The 21,817-nt window shown below is 31.1% G+C and overlaps 1 protein-coding gene across 3 annotated transcripts in view; it reads right to left on the bottom strand.

Moving 5' to 3' along the window:
• LOC111516669 (beta-glucuronidase-like) overlaps nucleotides 1–12,979 on the bottom strand; it is a 69,928-nt gene extending 56,949 nt beyond the window's left edge. The window contains exons 1-2 of one of the 3 annotated variants that reach the window (XM_074184669.1): nucleotides 12,806–12,979; nucleotides 565–776 (exon numbers count right to left, since the gene is read on the bottom strand). In XM_074184669.1, coding sequence (XP_074040770.1) covers nucleotides 565–768 — 204 coding nt within the window. In that variant the 5' untranslated portion in view covers nucleotides 769–776; nucleotides 12,806–12,979. Of the gene's footprint in view, nucleotides 1–564; nucleotides 777–4,176; nucleotides 4,335–12,805 lie in introns of those variants that run through there. The other 2 variants (XM_074184670.1, XM_074184668.1) reach the window with 2 other exon arrangements.
• Between the last annotated feature and the right edge of the window lie 8,838 nt (nucleotides 12,980–21,817).

Genomic DNA, 21,817 nt, shown 5'->3' with positions numbered 1-21,817 from the left:
TTGAATTTATGAGTTTACCATCCCCTAGAATTTTCAGGATGGTATTTTAAGTTGGCATCCTGTCTCTCAAATACCTGGCCTTGCAGCATACCTGAAAATTCTATAAAATCGATGTTCCAAATTCAGATTTCAGTTTTATACTTGATAATGGGATCAAACACGAAACTGGTCGTAAAATAAAATTTTCCAGTGGAATTTAGACAAAAGTGTTTTATTCATTTCATTTAAGTGATCACGAATTACCATAAAGTAAACAAGTCATCAATCACACATAGTGTAAGTTTCAAAATGTCCTTATGGGAGGACGAAACTGTAGTAACGTTAGTTACAAATTAAAGTGGTCGAATACATAGAAAGTTTCAATTCTTTTTTCTTCATCTTGAGTTGAAACATCCGTTATGAAATATGTGATAGCATCAGATATTGCACTGATTCTTTGTTTCAAATGTATTTCAAGTTCCTAGCCTTTTCTTGGTAAATCAATTCGATGATTCGGATATATTTTATAAGTCCGTTATTCTATTCATGTTACCAATATTCCAATTCAGAATTTTGTTATCTTACCTCTTTAAGAGCTTTTTTATACCAGTGTTGTTCAAATCCAATGAAAGGATCACTAATATTAGGGACAATAAAGTTCCACAAGCCATCCAAAGAAACTATTTGTCTTGTTTCTGATTCCCTGGGAAACAAAATTCCTCCTTTATGTATTTCAGCAACGGTTGAGTAGAAGGATAAGGCCAGAAATAACCAAGTTGGGAAAACCATTCTGGTACCTGCAAGAAATTTCATATAAATGGCATGCTATTATTTAAATTTTTCAAAGTCAACTCAAAATTATCTCAGGTAGGAACTAACACGTGTAACATCGAACTTTCGAATTCTATCAGAAGAAACCCTTCATATTAGACAATGGAATAAATGCGAGAGTTAATGTGAGAAATATAAAAAAATCATATCGAAAATCAGAATGTATTGGGCGAAGAGGTTTTTTACGAAAAATCGTCCAAAGGACAAAGTCGAGGAATCGAAAAATTCTGGAATTCACGAAATTTAATGTAAGGACTGCGACAGAAAATATTATGGAGAGTCTAAAAGATCTATTGAAATAAGATATAAAGAACACTTAGCACACCGAAAATATGGAAGATCAGAAAAATCAGCAGTCGCTCATCATATTTTTCAACAAAACCATTCCATATAATTTAGTTCATTAAGATTAGTTAGACAAGTTAACAAAAACAGGCATCTAGATTCCTATGAGAGTGTTGAAATAAGTAAACATAATAATTTTTGTGATGCACTGTCTAGATCATTTAGGTCTCTGTTATATTCAGATATAATTTGATTCATTTTCTCCATATCGACGTTGTGATAATGAAGATTGCCAATATTTTCTGATATGGAAATTGGTGATGTGTGTCAAATTTTTCAATGACGGTTACATTTGTGCATATCATTTAGATTCAGCTCATTATCAACATGATGATGACTTTTGAATTGAATTTTTCGAATAAGTTTAAGGAATGTAGCAATATGATATTTGTTCACTATAATCTGTTCAGAAATGAGACAGACTACAGCAGTATATATATATATATATATATATAGAAAGGTTAATGCAGTCAATCTGCTGGAAAATAATTCCATGAAAATCTACAAATAAATAGATAAGTTTTTTTGATCATTCCCATAATGATTTCAATTTAAGAGCCACCGGTAGACAGCTGTTTCAGCCTATTGGGCATCGTCAGTACCGGGCAGGCGGTCCTCGATTGAAGACAAAATGGGAAAAACCAAGAAAGTACTTGATAAAAATAGCTGCGTAAACGCAAGCGAAACATAATTGGAACCACCTATTGGTGTGACATCCAAGTCAACTTGCCAAGTTTTTATGTCAGTGTTGGTGGTTTGACCAATCAACCGACAACTGCGGTAGCAGAAATTTGGGAAGCTAAACTGAAATGCCATCGGCAAACGAATCCACATGTTTCTAGAAATGATATGAGATCTAGAAAGGTTAATGCAGTCAATCTGCTGGAAAATAATTCCATGAAAATCTAAAAATGAATATATATTTATATATATATATATATATATATATATATATATATATATATATTTATATATCCAACAGGTCATGAGACCCAATTACAGGAGTACATAATACAAAATAAAAAGCTTATATTAGTCCTGAAAAACAAAAATTAAACATAAAACGTAATCTATATTAGCATTACATACCACGTAACATATCAGTTCTGTAATGCATTATATATTGCTTTCCTAAACTAAGATAATGGTAAGAAGAATATATCTATGTTTTGTAGATTATTGTAGCTTCTACACATAGTTGTCAAAGGACAGTGAAAGTGGTGTTGTGAGTTAGGTACGTCGATGTAAAAAGTTATATGTGACCTGGAAGTTATTCGAGGAACGTTAAAATTCAATGATGAAAGTAAAGTAGAAGAGTCGATTTGATTATGTATGATTTTGTATATAAAAATCAAGTCGTTAATTTGGCGGCGTTTTTTAAGGGATGCGTAGTTGAACTCTTCCAAGAGTGAATCATAGCAGGATTTGAAATTTCAAATTTCAAATCCTCTAAATGTTACTTCTGAATAAGTTTTATATATATTTTTTCTTTAAACCATAAAAAATTTAATGTGTGACACTTTTCTACATAATGAAACGGACTAAGTTTGTGTTTCTCAGTGAAATTTTCGACTTTTTACTATAACCTCAAGTTAATGTCTTGATAAAGGGAATAAACATTCTCGAAAGCTCGACCATATAACAAAGAGTATTCTTTAAACAACAGCCCAGCAATTTTGACTGCATCCCCAACATTATTCCGTATTTATATTTATATATATATATATATATATATATATATATATATATATATATATATATATATATATATATATATATATATAAAGGAATTTTTTAATCGGACATAGCACTCAAGGAAGTAGCAAACCATAGACACGTGTTTCGGGCTTTTGGCCCATCATCAGTATGGTGCAGCCAAGTGTAAGGATGGGCAACATTTGGTTACCAGAAGAAATAAATACAAATGCACGGCGCCACCAGCAGAAGCCAGCCGCACATTTGTGGTTTCACTTAATAGATCTTGTGTTCACAAGAAAACTATCAAAATCACCACGGAGGCAGCTATAGCTAACTGCGTGACATTCAACAACATTCAACAACTCCGTAATTTTGCTTTTTGACTCAATAATCCAAATTTTTTACCACTTGTGGTCTATCGATTAATAATAAATTTGATTTGATATCACTTGTCACACTTCCTGAAAAAAACGATGTATCAAAAGAAGGAGAAAAATCATATTATGATCTTTAGGAAACCAATTTTTGAAAACATATGAATTGTATATATGTACGAGTATACACATGGTTGTTATGGTTATTATCAATATTGTGAACAATGTTTTGTAGATTATTTACCTGTTACGTTTTATTATCATTTCTAGTAATTATGCATTCATTTATATTTCAATTATCAGTTGTGGCTTGATAATTTTTCACTCAATTCATTCATCTTCAATGAGATTGTACGTATCTATTATTTTGCAAAGCAGCCCTTATTATTCAATTATTTTCGACCTGCACAGAAGAAAGAATTGGGGTACCGTGAAAATGAGAAATGAAACTTTCTATTTGTTTTACTACTTTTATTTGTAACTAACGTTACTGCAGTTTCGCAGAATTACAACTCTTTCAACTTTTTGAATCGTTATATCCCAGAAATGATGGCTCGTAGGAAAAAAGTATTTCTATATTTTCTAATTTTCTGATCTATAATGTTTGTCTGAAATAAGTTTATGATAAAACTGACCATTTTCATGGATATCGCGAAAAAAATGTTTTTGTGACTCTTGTCCTCGAGTAAATTTGTTTCCAGATATCGGATCGATGAGGATTTTTTAGATTTCATTTATGATATTGTTTTGAACTATCCTACGAACTTTAAGCTGGGTGCAAATTTTTGTACCTTCACACCTATTTTTTGGTGTAATTTGACCTTATCCGATAGTTTTTCCCTCCAGGGACCTTTTGAAGGTCCAATTATTCGATTTCAATCGGAGAACTTCCAATTTCATTCCTACTGTACATGATTATATCATTTATAATAAACTAATTGATGCTTACTAGATATTACTGGGTTCCCCTCTTTCTTATTTATAACCAGGTATATTTTTTGAACTTAATTTTATGTTGGGCACTTGGTAAATAGAGATTTTCTGGAGACTAGTTTTAACTACGTTCACGTTAACGTTCAGCTATAAATGCATGTTATCACATACTCGTACATTATACCATGCATTATCTAAATCTAATCTATTTTAATAAATTGATAGATGTAGCTGTTACTACGTGGTGAGAGATTATCATGAAAAATTAGAAATGAAACTTTATACATTTTTATACCACTTGTATCTCTAACTATATGCTGTTGACGACACAACAGTGTCGTCAAACCAATACATTATTGTTATTGTATGACGAAAACCATTCCTTGGAATGCAACCACAAGTTTCCGAATCTAAACGATATGGTAATTTTGAAGATTTGTCTCTCTTTTATAGATACTTTCACGGGAGATGTTCAAGTGACTTGTCACGTTCAATTCCATCAAGACCGGTACATATAGTGTGTAAAAGCCAAATGAAATAAATTCACTATTTTGGCTACGGTTCATATTTTACCAAAATCCCGAAACACATCAAATGTTAATTATAGTTTGACATACTTCAATGGAAAAAGGCTACCCCTACCTTCAACCATGTCGAATGACAAGTACAACCCCTTATTTTTTAAATGGGAAGTATAGGCTTGTGATATATCGTTTGGAAGGTCTTTTCATTCTCTCTTACCTCTCTTCATTGCAACAATTAAGATAGAAAATAAATTAAAGTCATGTGGTTAACGAAATTCAATAAAATACACTTAAAACCTATTGCAATATACTCAAAACTTATTTCATGTTAAAGTATTAATGATGAGAAAGCAAGCAAAAACCATAGCAACGTTCTTTTTAGATGGTATTCTTTAAAGAACAGTAAATAATTTCTGTGGCAACGTTACTTTGAAACGCCTTGTCAACTTGTTTTATATGTTACAACATTAGTTGTCAGTATTTTAATTTAAGTCCAAAGTTTGTTAACTTTAAGTCTGACAAATGGTTAGATTAACGGAAATGCATAAAATAACAGTTTTACAAATGACTGGTTACGGAGATAAAACCCACAACAGGAAATAGCTCGCCTATTTCATGAGAAATTTCCTAATTTACCGCCCATATCTCAAGGAATAATGAGTAAAATTAAGAAGCAGTTTCGCGAGCTTGGTCATGTAGGGCAGATGAAAAAGTAGCTGCCAATGCAATAAGTGATGAACTGACATTATTTCATCAGTTCGGACTTCCATTGTCTAATATAATATAAATTGATTTGAAATTCCTAAAAAAATATTAAAAAGATTAACCGAAAATAACAATTTTATTTGAACAAAAAACTGAAATTACAAAGAAATAACATAAAATCAAACAACAATCAAAAAATAAAAATTGAAATATCAATTAAAGAAGAAATTAAAAAATTATTATTAACAAAAAAATTAAAAATAAAAATTAAAAGATTTCAAACCAAGTTATGTCACGACGTTTCGATTGTTAGTATCTACAATCGTCTTCGGGGGATAACTGGACTTATTCCTCCGAGATCCGACTATTTATAGGCCATTCAAGTGCTTTCACCAATCGCCTCTTCTCTTTCTCCGATTCATTGGTTTTTAGCGGGAGATGACCGTTTGGCGGAAGTTGGTCGTTTTTCGTTTGATTAGAGGTTTCCATATGTTACGTATCTCTACACTAGCGTTGTTGGCAAAATTGCCGCTATTGGTCAACGGAAAATGCTCACTGGATGAGAGAAGAACACACGTACCCTCAAAAGGTTAATGTTTGGGCAGGGATTATAGGAAACCATATCATTGCTCCCTCTTTCATTGAGGGCAACTTTCAGCAGGATTGAGCACCACCACATTACCAAGTTAATGTCCGGCAATACCTCGATACAACTTTTCCCAATTGGTGGATAGGGAGGCGTGAATCGAAATTGCCAGCGCGATCACCTGATCTTTCATCATTGGATTTCTTTTTATGGGGATATGTGAAGAGCAATGTGTACAAAACTAATCCTTCAGATTTGAACGACTTGAAAGAACGAGTAACGCTTGCGATAAGGTCGGTATGTTAAATAATGTTAGGAGTCAGTTTCATTTGAGATTAGGATGTTGCCAAGACGTTCGCGGTGATCATTTTGAACATCTATATCGTTTACATACATAGTTCTTTTTCATATTCTACATTTCATTACGTCCTGCATTATATTTTAGTTTCGAATTTCGGTAACCACATGATTTTGATTATATTCATCTTAATTGTTGCAAAAAACTTGAAAGCGATAACTTTTTTGAATAGAGAATGAAGAGACCTTTCAAACGATATATCGCAAACCTCTATACTTCCTATTTGAAAAAGTAGGGGTGGTACCTATCATTCGAAGGGAGTTGATGGTAGGGGTGGCATTTTCACGTTGAAGAATGTCAAATTATAATTTATATTTGACGTGTTTCGGGATTTTTTTTAAATATGTACAGTAACCGAAATAATGAATTCATTTCACGCGACACGTGTTTCGCTTCACAATAGCGAAGCACGTGTCGCGGTTTTAGTATAACCCTTTATAGTGAAAATCATACAACAAACTGTATTAATCAGTTTCATTGCGGATGTGACCTAGGTACTATATGACAAAATCGATCTGGTATACTTGCCGGTTTTCAGCTCAGCGCGTACCCACATTGTCACAGGTGAACAATATTCAGATGATAAAGTCATTAAGGACCGTATGAAATCACCTACAGTGGTGTATAAATACAATTGCCAATTTGGAAACTTTTCACCCTCAATATCTTTCTTCCAGTAAACAATATGAGGAATCGAAAAAACAGGTCAATTCATTGTTGAGAGGGACACTTTCAAGTACTATCTGTAGCCTCTTAGGAGGGGTAAATGTTACTCTTAGAATTTTATATGGGAAGGGAACCAACTGACACATCATTTTGATTGGCGTTCAATTCTGCTTCCAATCGTACCCTGACTTATTATTTTTTGATGATCATTTTCCGAAAAATGGCTCTTTAAACTAACAGAAGTAATTATTAGTACACCTATACTGAGATTCAGGGTTTGACCAGGACTGGTAAGAATATTAGGTGGTACCGTTCCAACCTTGTATTAGGGGTAACAATAGCCACAAGCTCCAAATGATCAACATCAATAACTAGTCTAATAGTAAAACGTAGAAAAGTTTTGTTTAGTGAATGCGGAATTTTAAATTCTCATTTTTATCCTTGAAAAAAAGAAATAAGTAAGTTTGAATACAGTATCGAGGAGAGATACATACATAAAAGAAAATAAATATTTTTAAATAAAATCTGGAAATATTCATTTATGCAAGATACTCCACAGAGGTCGCAGATGTTTCTTGTTCATCTAGCAGCATAACCATGCTGAGCTTATTTGAGTAGATCACCTACAGACGGGTTTCGGGGTATTAGCTCTCATCTGTGCAGGTATCTTGCATAAATGTCTGTCGATTATATTTCAATAGCCATCATGGTATTAGCCGGGAAAGTAGTTGTTTTCCGGCAGGCACTTATCAGAACCTATAGTGTAGGTAGTTGGGATAGAATATATTTCGAAATATTAATTTTCTAATAAATAATGAAATGTTTGCTTTTAATAAGCAATTCTTCCCAGTAAATTCTCCTGAAACTCCGCTTTCCACTCGTAATACACTTCTGGAGACATGTATCATGGCCTTCTGATGTATTGAATTAAACGCATTCATTCAGAAAAATAGATTATCCTTCGATGACATTTATATTCAGATATATGGTATTTGAGTAACCACTTCAACATGTAATATGAACACACCCTTACTGCACCCCATTTAATCTAATTTACTAATTAAATCGCACAACCTTACCCTATGCAAGAAGTGAATTTTAAAGAATGGTATATGTTTACATTGTTTGAAATATAATGCAATGCTTTTATTGTATTCGTTTGAAAATGTCGTTGTACGACGAAACTTCAGTAACGTTAGTTACAAATACAAGTGGTATAAAAACATAGTAAGTTTCATTTTCCATTTTTCGTGATGACCTCCTACCACGTAGTAACAGATACATGCATCAATTTAATTACATAAATGGTTTTTTTTGAAAAAAGGCATTCCTTTCAAAAGTTCAAAAAAGCGTAAGGTACTCAATTGTTAAATGATTTGTAACAGTTCCTACTAATTTGACAGTAACGTTAGTTACAAATACAAGTGGTATAAAAATATAAGAAGTTTTATTTCTCATTTTCCATTAATGAATTCCTTCACCTTACAAATTTTTGATGAAAAATTCAAATCAATTCACGAAAGTCAATGATATTGGTAGGGATGCCATTATAGTGTAAAGTCATAAACTTCAAACTTATGTGAACGAGGAGTAAGTTTGAAAAAGCTACAATAATTTGTAAGTTAGATCACCAGATGATACGATCCGAAACTATTACATTTTTTATATTGATTTTAGTGAATTTCTTCAATTGGGACTTCCATTGTCTAATAGAACAAATAGAATTAAAATGAATAGCTGGGATATCAATTATATTAGGCAATAAAACCTGAAATGAAAATACAATAAAATGAATAAAATAATCAAAATACAAGATGAAATTGACCACAGAGTTGAAATAAATAAGAATACAAATTAAAATAATCAAAATATTCGAAATTAATTCAAAAATTGATAATTTTTTTTTCAATGTTTTTATTTATTTTAAAATTTTTGCTCATTGTCATTTTTATTCCTGTTCATTTCTTTAAACTCTGTAGTGAATTCCATTTTGTATCTTAATTAATGTATTCATTTTATTGTATTTTCATTTCAGGTCCATACTGGCTCCATACCGGGTGTTCATCGTTTATTTGAGTTTGATTGACAATGTTTCACGGTGAATTTCATTAATTAGGACTTCCATTGTCTGATATGATTCTACAATGATTTGAAATTTATGAAAGAACAAATAAAATTAAAATGTGTATCTGAAATAGCAATAAGAGCTGAAACGACAATATAATGAAATGAATAATATAATCTAGATACAAAATGTAATTGACTACAGGGTAAAAAGAAAGGAAACATTTATAAGAATGAAAATGAGCAAAAAATAGAAAATAAATTAAAAAATTGAAATGAATAGTTGAAATATCAATTATAATAAACAATAAAACCTGTAATATGAATGAAATAGTCAAGATAAAAATTGAAATTCACTTCAGAGTAATTTTTTTTTATTCATTTCAAATTTTTTGCTGACATCTTTTTTCATCTTTTCAAATTATTTAAAATTTTTTGTTTATTTTCATTTCAATTCTTCTTATTTCTTTTCACTCTATAGTCAATTTCATTTTGCATCTGGACCATTTCAATTCTTTTCATTTCTTTTCACTCTGTAGTCAATTTCATTTTGTATCTTGATTATTTTATTTATGTCATTGTATTTTCATTTCAGGTTTTGTTGCTCTCAGCTATTCATTCTGATTGTATTTATCAATTTTAGTATTTTCACGATGAGACAATTTCTTGCAAATTGAACGTATATTTAAAGAACAAGGTAATTCATTATTTTGTTCATCTTCTTCCAAAACTCCTAATTTGAAGTTTTTCAAGTGGCAAAATAGCCAGAATTACAAGTTTTTCTCCATTTCTTCTAGTTTGAGAGTCACAAAATCATTTTTACAATGAAATTATCAAAAATTTCGCACAACAATTACTTCCTGAGCTTCAAATAATAAACTCGGAAATGAATTTCATTCATAAATTATAAAATTTGAAAATTTTTCCCTTTTCATTTTCAAAATTTTTTTTTTCAAAGACAAACATTTTCCAATAAACTGCCAGGCTTTAAAATTATTTTTTGTATAAAAAAATTGTTAATATAAGTAAAGTACCTCTAATTGGGATTTTCCATCAAAACTTTAAAAATCAAAGTGTATTTTTGGGCTTTTTCAGTTTTAGTCTAATCAACAACTTCAAAAACATGAAAAATAGAGATGAAGGTCTTGAAAATTTGAGCGATAGCTCATTCAATTCGAAATCACCTCTAGAAAAATATTTTTGAAGGATTTTGGTGCAGGTAAAACATTGCAATTGTTATTAACAAAATAAGATTTTAAAAAATGGTATTTAGTTTTCCGTAAATAACTCAAAAAATATTGATATTTGAGCCATTTTAAAAAAAGCTCGTTAAAGAGGAGGAAATTTCCGATAAAAAAGTCACGACTCCCAAAACTCTATCTCCATTATTTAGCATGCGACTGAAAAAAAAATAATAAAAACAGCTATATATAAAAAAGTGCCATAAAAAATTATTTATTATATATCAAGTATAAGGAGTCAGGTAAACGAAATTTCATGGCACTTTTTTACATATAGCTGTTTTTATAATTTTTTTCTGTTTCAGAAAGAAAAATATAACGTTGGTCAATATTTGTTTAAACAAATTGTTGAACTAATGAACAATTGAATAATAAACACAATTTAAAAGTGTAAATTATGATTTTTGAAAGCAAAATTATTTCTTAGCTATTTATATGAACAATCAAAATATAACAAAATCGATTTTAAACAATTAAAAATCAAAATTAGGAAAAAAAGTTATTTTTAAAAATCATAATTATTTCTAAACAACAAAATAGCAAAAAAAATGTTTTCAAAAATATTGAAATTGTCTATTTGTTCAAAACAATTCAATAAACAAATTACGTAAAAAATCATATCCTATGTTAATAACTGCCATTGTTTAATGTGAAAACAGACATAGCTAAATATCAATTGAAAAAAAAAATTCATCGACAATTTTTAGATATTTCATTCTGCAATAGTTATAAAAAATCATAATTAACAAATTAATAAATTTTTATGAACTTTCATCACAGGATCGTATGAAGTATATATATATATATATATATATATATATATATATATATATATATATATATATATATATATATATATATATATATATATATATATATATATATATATCAAAAGGGCTCCACGAAGTTTAAAATTTATAGGCCAATTATTTATAACTTTTATCCCATTATTTATGCCAACGGAGATTGGGAAAAAGTATGTTAGTTTTAACAAATGAATACATTTTTGAAAAATGGTGATGAAACTTTTTTTTCTACTGGACTCTATTCATTCAAGTGATAAAAAGATACTAGATTTTTTTCAAATTTTTAAAATGACATTTCATGTAAACAGAATAAACATTTTATTATAACGACGATAAAAATAAAATAAAAACAACAATAAAAATTAATTGGCGCTCCGGGGCGACTTCATTGATTCCAGTGGCGCATTTGCTTTTTCAGCTAAAGGAAAACCCGGAGAAACCTGCAGCACCACATTATCTGAAGATCTTGATCTGCCAATGTCCTCTCTGTCATGAAACAAAATGTAGGGTGTCTCCAGAGGCTCCAATAAATTCAATGCATCGCCAGAACACTTCGTGACATGACTATCGTCAAACTTAAACCAGTCCGTTTCGTCTTTGACCAAGGCGTAATAATGACCAAGGCGTAATATGACCAAATTCAACGCCAGAACCACAGTGAACAATGACTGCATGAATATTATAATAGTGGTCTGCTAGGTTGAAATGTTCATCTATTTCGAACCTTCCAAAGAGTTTCTTGCTTTCGTTAGAAGTTGAGTCTTGTTTGAAAATCATCAGTGTTATTATTAGATTGACTGGTGCCTCAGCTATACTTGTTTCTTTATAACAGTCAGTTAGTTTGGCGCATGTTCGGCAATACAGTCGATCATCACCTGTTAAAAATTCCATTTTCAGATGATTCAACAATAAGCTTTGCACGGACTGGTTATTAGTCATATTAGGAAAAGCTAGATGAAGTTCCAGAAATTCACATAAGTTTTCTTTTGATAAACTTTTTTTTGCGGCAGCGCGCGCATTTTAACCCTATTTTAACGTCAAATTAAAATTATAAATAATGGAGATAGAGTTTCGGGAGGCGGGACTTTTTTATCGGAAATTTCCTCCTCTTTAACGAGTTTTTTTCAAAATTGCTTATATATTAATATTTTTTGAGTTATTAACGAAAAACTATGTACCATTTTTTTTTAATCTTATTTTGTTAATAACAATTGCAATTTTTTACCTGCACCAAAATTCTTCAAAAACATTTTTCTAGAGGTGATTCTGAATCGAATGAGCTATTGCTCATATTTTTAGGACCTTTATCTCTATTTTTCATATTTTTGAAAATGTTGATTACACTATTGTATAGGTAATATTACGCTTATTAGTTCTCTTTTGATTCAGAATTATATATTTGTCAGATACTGTATAGTTAAAAACCCCAGAAATCTTTTGAAGAATATTCCAGAAATATTGTTTTTTTATTACTTGCGAAAAAAGTACCTACTTCCCTAATTCTCGATTTTGTTCTCATTGATTGGCAAGGTACACAGAATCTTATATATTTCTTTGTCCGTTCGATAAAAAAATTATAAAATAAATCTAAAAATATACGTAGCAGTCTAATTAGTTCTGAATCATTTCTAAAATTTTCAGTTTCAAATTCACCGGAAGACACTCCAACAGGTCCCAATAAATACTAATACATACTTTTGAATATCCTTATTAACAATCACGTTTCATTGAATCGGCTACCACCAGATCGCACAAACACGTTCCCGACTCACGTTTTCAAATCCGACTGAGCGAGTACAAACTGCTTTTGGGCATCAGGCGTTGCATGATAGTTTATGATAATTATGCGAGCACGACCTGGGGTGGGTGTGTCAAGTGAAAATGAAAGAATTCGAGTATCGTACTCCCTAATGAGTGATACTTCATCGTCACCGATTTAATTCACATAATAATGCAGTGATAGATGAGGTCAAAATGTTAAGTAAACGAACAACAATATGATCGTGGAAAATTGTATAGATTTGGAATGATTGATTTTATGAAAAATAAGTTGGATCATAGCATACAGTCTGAGAATTCGAATAACTACAGATATAAATTGAAAAGGTTATATTTTTAGTAGAAGTTAATTTTTTGGAAAAGAATTTTTTTGTCTTTCTAATTCTCCATTTTGATACAAAAAAATGTCCGAATCTTTCAAAGAAAAGAAGGAAGTAATCAATTTGAAAATAAGTAACTCTATACATGGATGTGTCGATCATGCAAAGAAGTAACTTCCAGACATAAACTGGAATAAAAATCCTCCTGGAAACAGCTACTTTCATTTAAACATTGAATTACACGAAGGGAAAATAATTTTGAAACAAATACTTTTACATGAAAGCTGAATTGAACGAAAAACACTTTTCTCTATTAATTTATTCATAAACTACACCTTACACAAACTTTATTTGAGAAATATATCAAGACATGTTTCGCTAACACAGTAGCTTCTTAAACAGTGATTTGAGTACTACAAATTGCTTCTTACGCTAATATTTATACAGCATGACTCACGGTCGATGGTAGGTTAGACGTTTCTGGAAAACGCAAAGCATGATTTTTCTGAAAATTTCACCTCTCACATTTCCTTACCTGTTCTATCGATCTAAAATATTTTCAGCATTGCGCCGTTGCCACTTCCATCAAAAAGTCCTAGCAACTTTATTTGTTTAAATAGAACACCCCGTATATTAATACATTTTTGAAATTGCTCTGGTATTTCAATAATTTTTTGTTGATGATGTCCTATACCTATCTCTATCTGTTTTCGAGATAAAAAATAAATTGTGCTAAATATGGTCCAAAACATAGCCTTAATTGAAATTAAGTACATCAGTACTCTCAATTCATGAAAAGTTGATATTTTGATGATAGTTTGGACCAACTCGATATATTCAAAAAACACCAAGAAATCGACTTCATATCAAACAGGGCGTGCTAAAATTACTATTATTTCCATTGTGCATAAAAGTAGTCAAAAGTTCATTTTTTCAAATGAAACCCCCTGTATATTACTCGATAAATTGAAAGATGGTGAAAAATGCTTCAAGATGATATATCATGTCCCTATACCTAAATCGTCAGGTTTTCTCAATACAGTCGCTTCTTCTAGAAACATTATTTTTTTTTAGAATTTGGATTTAGGTAGCAGTGGAATTATCAAGCTTATAGCAGTTCGGTTACTTTTATAAGTAATTTACAAAGAGTTATCGACGGTGTTTCGAATCAGCTTCCAAAATGAATGCAAATATCGATTATTCAAACAAAGTTCTTATGAAATTACTTATTATACACATGAACAAAGTGATCAAATCACTGTCAGAACGTGTAAAAAATTCAACCAAAACCAATGAACGAGAGGAAGTTTGTAAGGTTACAAAATAATTTCCTTAACTATGGCTCTAAGTTTCCAGGGAACAACTGTACCAAAAATCAGTCATTTCTAGGTAAAAAGTAAGATTTTGTGGGCTAAAACATGTGAAAGTACAGAATAGGATGATTCAAAATAACAAAATTGTAAAGAAAATATCACATTTTTACAATATATGCTGAAAATGTTGTCCAATAAATTCTAAACACTTTAAAATGTTTTTTTGTACGCGACTTGTGGTTGCTTTCTTAATTTCCTGGGGATCCAGATCTTCAATACTGCGCACTATTCGCCGTCGCAATTCTTCTTTGGTAGGCACTGGAGTACTGTATACCCTTTCTTTTGAAACGCCCCATGAAAAAATCAAGTGGCGTGAGATCGGGTTATCTAAACGCCTTAACCAACAATCGTCGAAGATTTCCTCAAGTTTCCTGGAAACTTCCTGGGTGGAATGAGCTGGCGCTCCGTCCAGTTGAAACCACGAATTCCTATATTCCTCTAAAGGCAAATTTTCAAGAAAATCGGTTACAGTCGTCCATAATATTTGGAGATATCTTTCTACTTTCAGTGTGTCTTCATAAATGGAAAAGCTAATTTTATTGTTCTTCAGAATTCAGAAAACATTCAGGTCAAATTTTTCGAAAACTCATTTCTTTTGTAACATGAGGATTATGATCAGCACAAAAATGTTTATTTCTTCTATTGAAAATACCATCCCTCGTAAATTTTGATTCGTCGCTTCAAATCATTTTTGACAAAAATTCCCGATCTTCCTGTGTATGAATCAAAAGGGATTCAGAAAAATGCATTCTACGTTCGAAGTCTTCTGCATTTAGAGCTTGAACTTTGGTAAATTTATACGGATGCATTCCGTGATTTTTCAAAATTGCTTGTACTGAAGCATGTGATACATCTAAATCTTTTTCTGCACTGCGAATGGAAGCTTCTGGATATGCATAAAAATATGCCAAAACGTTAACAGTAGTGTCCTCATTCGAAGTAACAGGTTTTGGTAATGTTGAAGGCGCTTTTAACATGGAGCTATAGTTAAGAAAATTATTTTGTAATCTTACAAACTTCCTCTCGTTCATTGGTGTTAATTCAGGATACATTTGGTTGCATTTTTTACACGTTCTGACAATGATTTGATCACTTTGTTCATGTGTATAATAAATAAGATGATTCGAAACACCGTCGATAACTCTTTGTAAATTACTTATAAAAGTAACCGAACTGCTATAAGCTTAATAATTCCACTGCTACCTAAATCCCAATTCTAAAAAAAAAATGTTTCTAGAAGAAGCGACTGTATTGAGAAAACCTGACGATTTAGGTATAGGGACATGATATATCATCTTGAAGCATTTTTTACCATCTTTCAATTTACCGAGTAATATACAGGGGGTTTCATTTGAAAAAATGAACTTTTGGCTACTTTTCTGCACAATGGAAATAATAGTAATTTTAGCACGCCCTGTATGCTATGGAGTCGATTTCTTGGTGTTATTTGAATATTTAGAGTTTGTCCAAACTATCATCAAAATATCAACTTTTCATGAGAGTACTGATGTACTTAATTTCAATTAAGGCTATGTTTTGGAGCATATTTAGCACAATTTATTTTTTATCTCGAAAACAGATAGAAATAGTTTTAGGATATTATCAACAAAAAGTATTAAAATACTAGAGCAATTCCAAAAATGTATTAATATACGGGGTGTTCCATTTAAAAAAATATTAATTCCTAGGACTTTTTGATGGAAGTGGCAACGCCGCAATGCTAAAAATATTTTAGATCGATAGAACAGGTAAGGAAATGTGAGAGGTGAAATTTTCAGAAAAATCATGCTTTGCGTTTTCCAGAAACGTCTAACCTACCATCGACCTTGAGTGAGTATATCACAGGTAAGTCTCCTCCATCAAATTACCTAAACCTCTACAGTTCTTATATACTTGAGGTTCCTGTACCAATTATGATTACCTGTAGCATATTACCTCACTTCTACATCAATAATAACACTTTCTCGGTTTTTCCAGAAAACAAGTTCAATAATGGTGATATATTCAAATCCATTTGGTCATTCATTAGAATGTTTGAAATTTTTAGTTTATTAATTCCCATTGCTTCCAAATGATTCAGTTTCAAACCTTTATTTTCTATAAGTGAAATTTCGAACTCTTCGTTAAAGATATGATTTTCTTCTAAAAGATGATTTGGATATGTTGAACTTGTTTTCTTATTTACGTAGCTCATATGATGGTCCTGGATTCGATTCATAAATGTTCTTCCAGTTTGACCAATATATACCTTAGGACACGTTCCACACTTTAATTTGTATACCACTGATTTCTCAAATTTGGGTGTTTTATCTTTACTGTTTTTAACTAAATTTCCCAACGTATTACTTGTTCTACAGTGCATTTCGTTAATTTTTCCCCCCTTTTATTTTTTGAACTCAAAAAATTGAAATTTGGGACAATGAAATTAATGCATGAATACTTCATTTTGAAGTATTCAGATGAAACTTTCAAGATGACGACTTACCACCATCTGGGATAATGAAGTGAAGGGGGGGGTCTTGTGACACATCATTTTGAAGCTCTTGTCAAATATTTGACACCCTTAGAACAAGAAGTCAATGTCTTCACCTACTACAAAATGGCGGAACATTCAATAATTTCCTGAAGACAAACACATTAGTATCGATATTTCTACAAACATTTCTTTTTATCTGCCATATGGCAATTCCAACAACCCGATAAGGTTTGTTGAGTTATTTTTTGTTCATAAAAACGACAAAAAATGTCAGTACGACAATGAACATCATTGTTCAGTTAGAATATTCTCATTTAGTTTTTGGTTTTACTAGTAGAAAAGTACCACGTCAACAATCTCTAAAATGGTCAATTGGAAGAAAAAATTGAAGCGATTTTTATTTATGTTGCGACGGGTAACTTTCACGAGACCGAATGGATTTTCAATGAACGTTTTCCGAATCGTCCTATCTGTAGAAAATATTTGAGAGAACTTGTATCCAAATTCACAACTACCGGTAGTGTTCATAAAAAAAGGCCCCCAGGTCATTCGTCCATTCCGGAAGAACAGCAAGTGCAAATAATTGGTGGGATGGTAGTAAATCATGAACATCAACGTGTAACTCCAATAACATTGGAGTTACACGTTTTCCAGGAAACATACCCAATATCCAGAGAAAATCAACGTTTGGGCTAGAATATTGGGAAACCATATTGTAGGACCTTTATTTATTGATCAAAATTCAACAAGGAAACTGTGTTTGAATATGCTGGAAACTATTGCTGACCCTCTCGTCACTGAAATCGTCGAAGCGATTCCTAATGAATGCGATATGGATATTGTATTCCAACCAGATGAATCACCACTACATTACTCCAGACAAGTAATAAACTATTTGGATACTACTTTTCTCGGTCGTTGAATTGGCCGTCGAGGTCAATTTGACACCTTTGGACTTTTTTTATGGGGCTATTTGAAGCAAAAAGTGTAAGAAACTGAACCTGCTTCAATATTGGATATACGGCAGAGAATAATAGATATTTGTAGAGATATTGACGTGTTCAAAAACGTTCGGCGTGAAATATCGGATAGTCTATTCATATGTCATGAAGTTCAAGGTAACTATTTCGAGCATCTTCTGAACTGACCTCGAGCTGATTACGTAGTTGAATGTCAATATTAATGAATCGAAGAGGTTTTGTATTAAAGTGTATAATATATTAAAATTCTTGCAAAGCGCTTTCGACTTATGTCATCATCAGTGCTCACTTGTCAGGCAACAGGAAGTATCAAGATAAGTGAATTGTACATTGTAATATTTAAATTATATAAAACAAAATAGGCTTATAGCCAAGAAAATACATTTTGGATTCAGGCCATGTGGTTCAGTCAAAGTATCTTATGAACCACATGGCCTGAATCCAAAATGTATTTTCTTGGCTATGAGCCTATTTTGTTTTATATAATTTAAATATTACAATGTACAATTCACTCATCTTGATACTTCCTGTTGCCTGACAAGTGAGCACTGATGATGACATAAGTCGAAAGCGCTTTGCAAGAATTTTAATATATTATACACTTTAATACAAAACCTCTTCGATTCATTAATTCAAATAAGTGTATTCAGCTTTTCCAAATCCTTTTAAATGTCAATATATTCAGGCAATTATTAAAAGTTCCGCCAGTTTGTTGTAGTTGAAGATATTAACATTATTTGAATTGAAGGGGTTATATTTTTAGAAGTGATTAATTTTTGAGAAAGAAAGTTTTTGGCTTTCTACTAATTACTTTCGTGTAATTCAATGTTTATATGGAAGTAGCTGTTTCAGGAGGACTTTCTTTCAGTTTGTGTCTGAAAGTTACTTCTTTGCATTGATTACTTCCTTCCTTTCCTTCGAAGATTCCCTCATCTTTGTTTTTGTATCAAGATGGAGTAGCAGAAAGCCAAAAACTTTCTTTCCCAAAAATTAATCACTCCTAAAAATATAACCCCTTCAATTCAAATAATATTCCTCTTGGCTGGGATTAAATCAAATAGGTGAATGAATGACATTACGATGTCATCGATGACATAAGCAGATCAAGCTTATTCCGTGACATTAAAAATCGTAATTCATGAATGAACTGTGTGTATTTTCTATAATGTTATCCATTTTGGTACTGAAGAGCCTTGGGTCAAGTGTCTTAAGGCGAAACATCGGTGTATACCAGTGAGGGTGACAGTGTTCCATGTGAGTGCAATGTATTACCATTCATTTAAAGTAGAACTCATGTGAATGATATCTGATTTTTATTCCACAACGAATGTTTGAAATACAAACTGAGTAGAGAAAAGTATCTTCTGTATAATTCAGTGTTCATATAGAAGTATTTGTTTCGAAAGAATTTTTTTTCTTTCGTGTAATTCAATGTTTATATGAAAGTAGCTGTTTCAGGAGGACTTTCTTTCAGTTTGTGTCTGAAAGTTACTTCTTTGCATGATCTACACATCTATGTATAGAGTTACTTATTTTCAAGTTGATTACTTCCTTCCTTTCTTTGGAAGATTTCCTCATCCTTTTTTTGTATCAAGATGGAGTAGTAGAATGCCAAAAATTAACATTATATTTTAGGGCTGTGAAATATTCGTCAGTAGCTTCAAAAAGATATGTCACAAGACTTCCCTTTCCCTTAATTTTTTTTCTCAGATGGTGCCCAGTGGCCATCTTGAAAGTTTCATCTGTTAATTTCACTTCAAAATAAAGTATTCATGCATTAAATTCATTATCCCAAATTTCAATTTTTTGAGTTGACCCGTTCAAAAAATAAAAGGGGTTCACTTTAGAGAAAATCACTGTATATGCAATTTCAATATCTCGTTTCCTCAAAAATGAAGCCACTTTTTCTGTTGTTTATCCAAAATATATTCCTCAAATGAAGTTTGTGGATATTAAATCGTAAGGTGTAGTTTATGAAATTACTATGGATCTTCATCAAGTAACGGCCGAATCAATCAGAAAATTTCTCTATTCAGTTTGTATTCCAAAAATTCCGTATGGAATTGAATCAGGTAACATTCACAGGATCCCTACACACTATTCTATGGAAGAGGTAAAATTTCAATGACATGGAACACTGTCATCCTCACTGGTAGAAATCCGATGTTTCGCCGTAAGACACTTGCCTTATCAGCTCTTCAGTATCAAATCAGGATAACATTATAAGAAACATTCATTTCATTCATAAAATTATCCATATAACGCTGTAACTTTTCGGGACGAACTTTTCAGCTTGACCGTTATCACAGTTCAGCATATTATCTACTGATTCCACTGTGCTCATTTACAGTTTGTTTACGAAAACAATAAGAGTTATTGACTGCTCCACAAAAATATGTCTTTCTTATTAGGCAATATAAACTAATAAGAAGTTGGAGAAAATGAATAAAAAGTTATAATAATTTGATAATGAGGAAATAAGAGAACACAAGTAATAAATATAAAAATAAAATAAACTAATATAAATACATGAAGTGGCACCGAAAACGGAACAGATGAAATATTTTCAGGCCACAATTTTCAATTCAGAGGAGATATCTTTCTATCATAACCTCAACTGTCAAACCTTCTCCCCCACCCCTTTTAGAATTTGAATAGTGAAGGTACCAACAGTGGAGACATTATTGAAGCGGAAATTTTGTGTGGAATTTATCCATGCAACTGTTGACTACCTAACTTTTCATATTGGCGCCCTCTTGCGGAAAAAACAAATGACATCAAATAACTCCAGAAATGCTCCGAAATGTCATACAACGTTTCAAAAGTAACTTATACTTATGAACTGTGGATTAATGTAGTTTGAATTCATGCAAGGTTTTCCATTTTTTTTTGGTTCATACAATGTACTATTTTTAGTTTCTGATATCTATCCATGACTTGTTTACATTAACTTTCGAATAAAGTATCATAATTTGAAATAGAAAACAGTTATTTTTCCTGAAAGAAAGCGCCGAAATGAAAAGTTACGTAGTTACCTGGTTTACTTATTTCAATCAGTTCATAAATAAAAATGTTATATCAATTCAAAGAATCACGTTAAGAATCTGATTTGACTAAAACTCTAGTTCACTACAGGTTATGCAAAATATATTAATCAGATGTATCCTACGGAAAATTTACGATCTACTTCATTCAGAATCTGGAATATTTGATCCCAGACAGCAATTTTTTTATAAAAATTACTGTCGTACAGCATACAAACAAAAAATAATCAACTACTTATTCCCATAAATATGCCACACGTCGGAATCATAGTATAGTCATATCATTAGTTGGGTAGAAATCCTTCCATTTAGGACCAAAACTTCACAGTTTTCTACCTGAAAATTTAAGATGCAATTCAAATCTCAAAAAATTTATGACAAACATCAAATTATTTGTAAAGAATATACCACGAGCAGAGATACATAGACAAATATAAATTTAAATACTTACTTCCACGATTGTAGATATATATATATATATATATATATATATATATATATATATATATATATATATATATATATATATATATATATATATAAATACGAAGGTTATCGAGTGTCTTGATATAGATAAAGGATGTCCGATTAAAAAACTCCTTTATCTATATATATATATATATATATATATATATATATATATATGTATATATATATATATATATATATATATATATATATATATATATTTATAAATGAATAGATAAGTACTTTTTGATCATTCCCATATTGATT

This window comes from Leptinotarsa decemlineata, unplaced genomic scaffold (genome assembly GCF_025532065.1).
Source record: "Leptinotarsa decemlineata unplaced genomic scaffold, Ldec_3_MD MMD2_tig00026358_RagTag_RagTag, whole genome shotgun sequence".
Taxonomy (NCBI): Eukaryota; Metazoa; Arthropoda; class Insecta; order Coleoptera; family Chrysomelidae; genus Leptinotarsa; species Leptinotarsa decemlineata.
The sequence above is the reverse complement of the archived record's forward strand: the minus strand, read 5'-3'. Positions and strand labels throughout refer to the sequence as shown.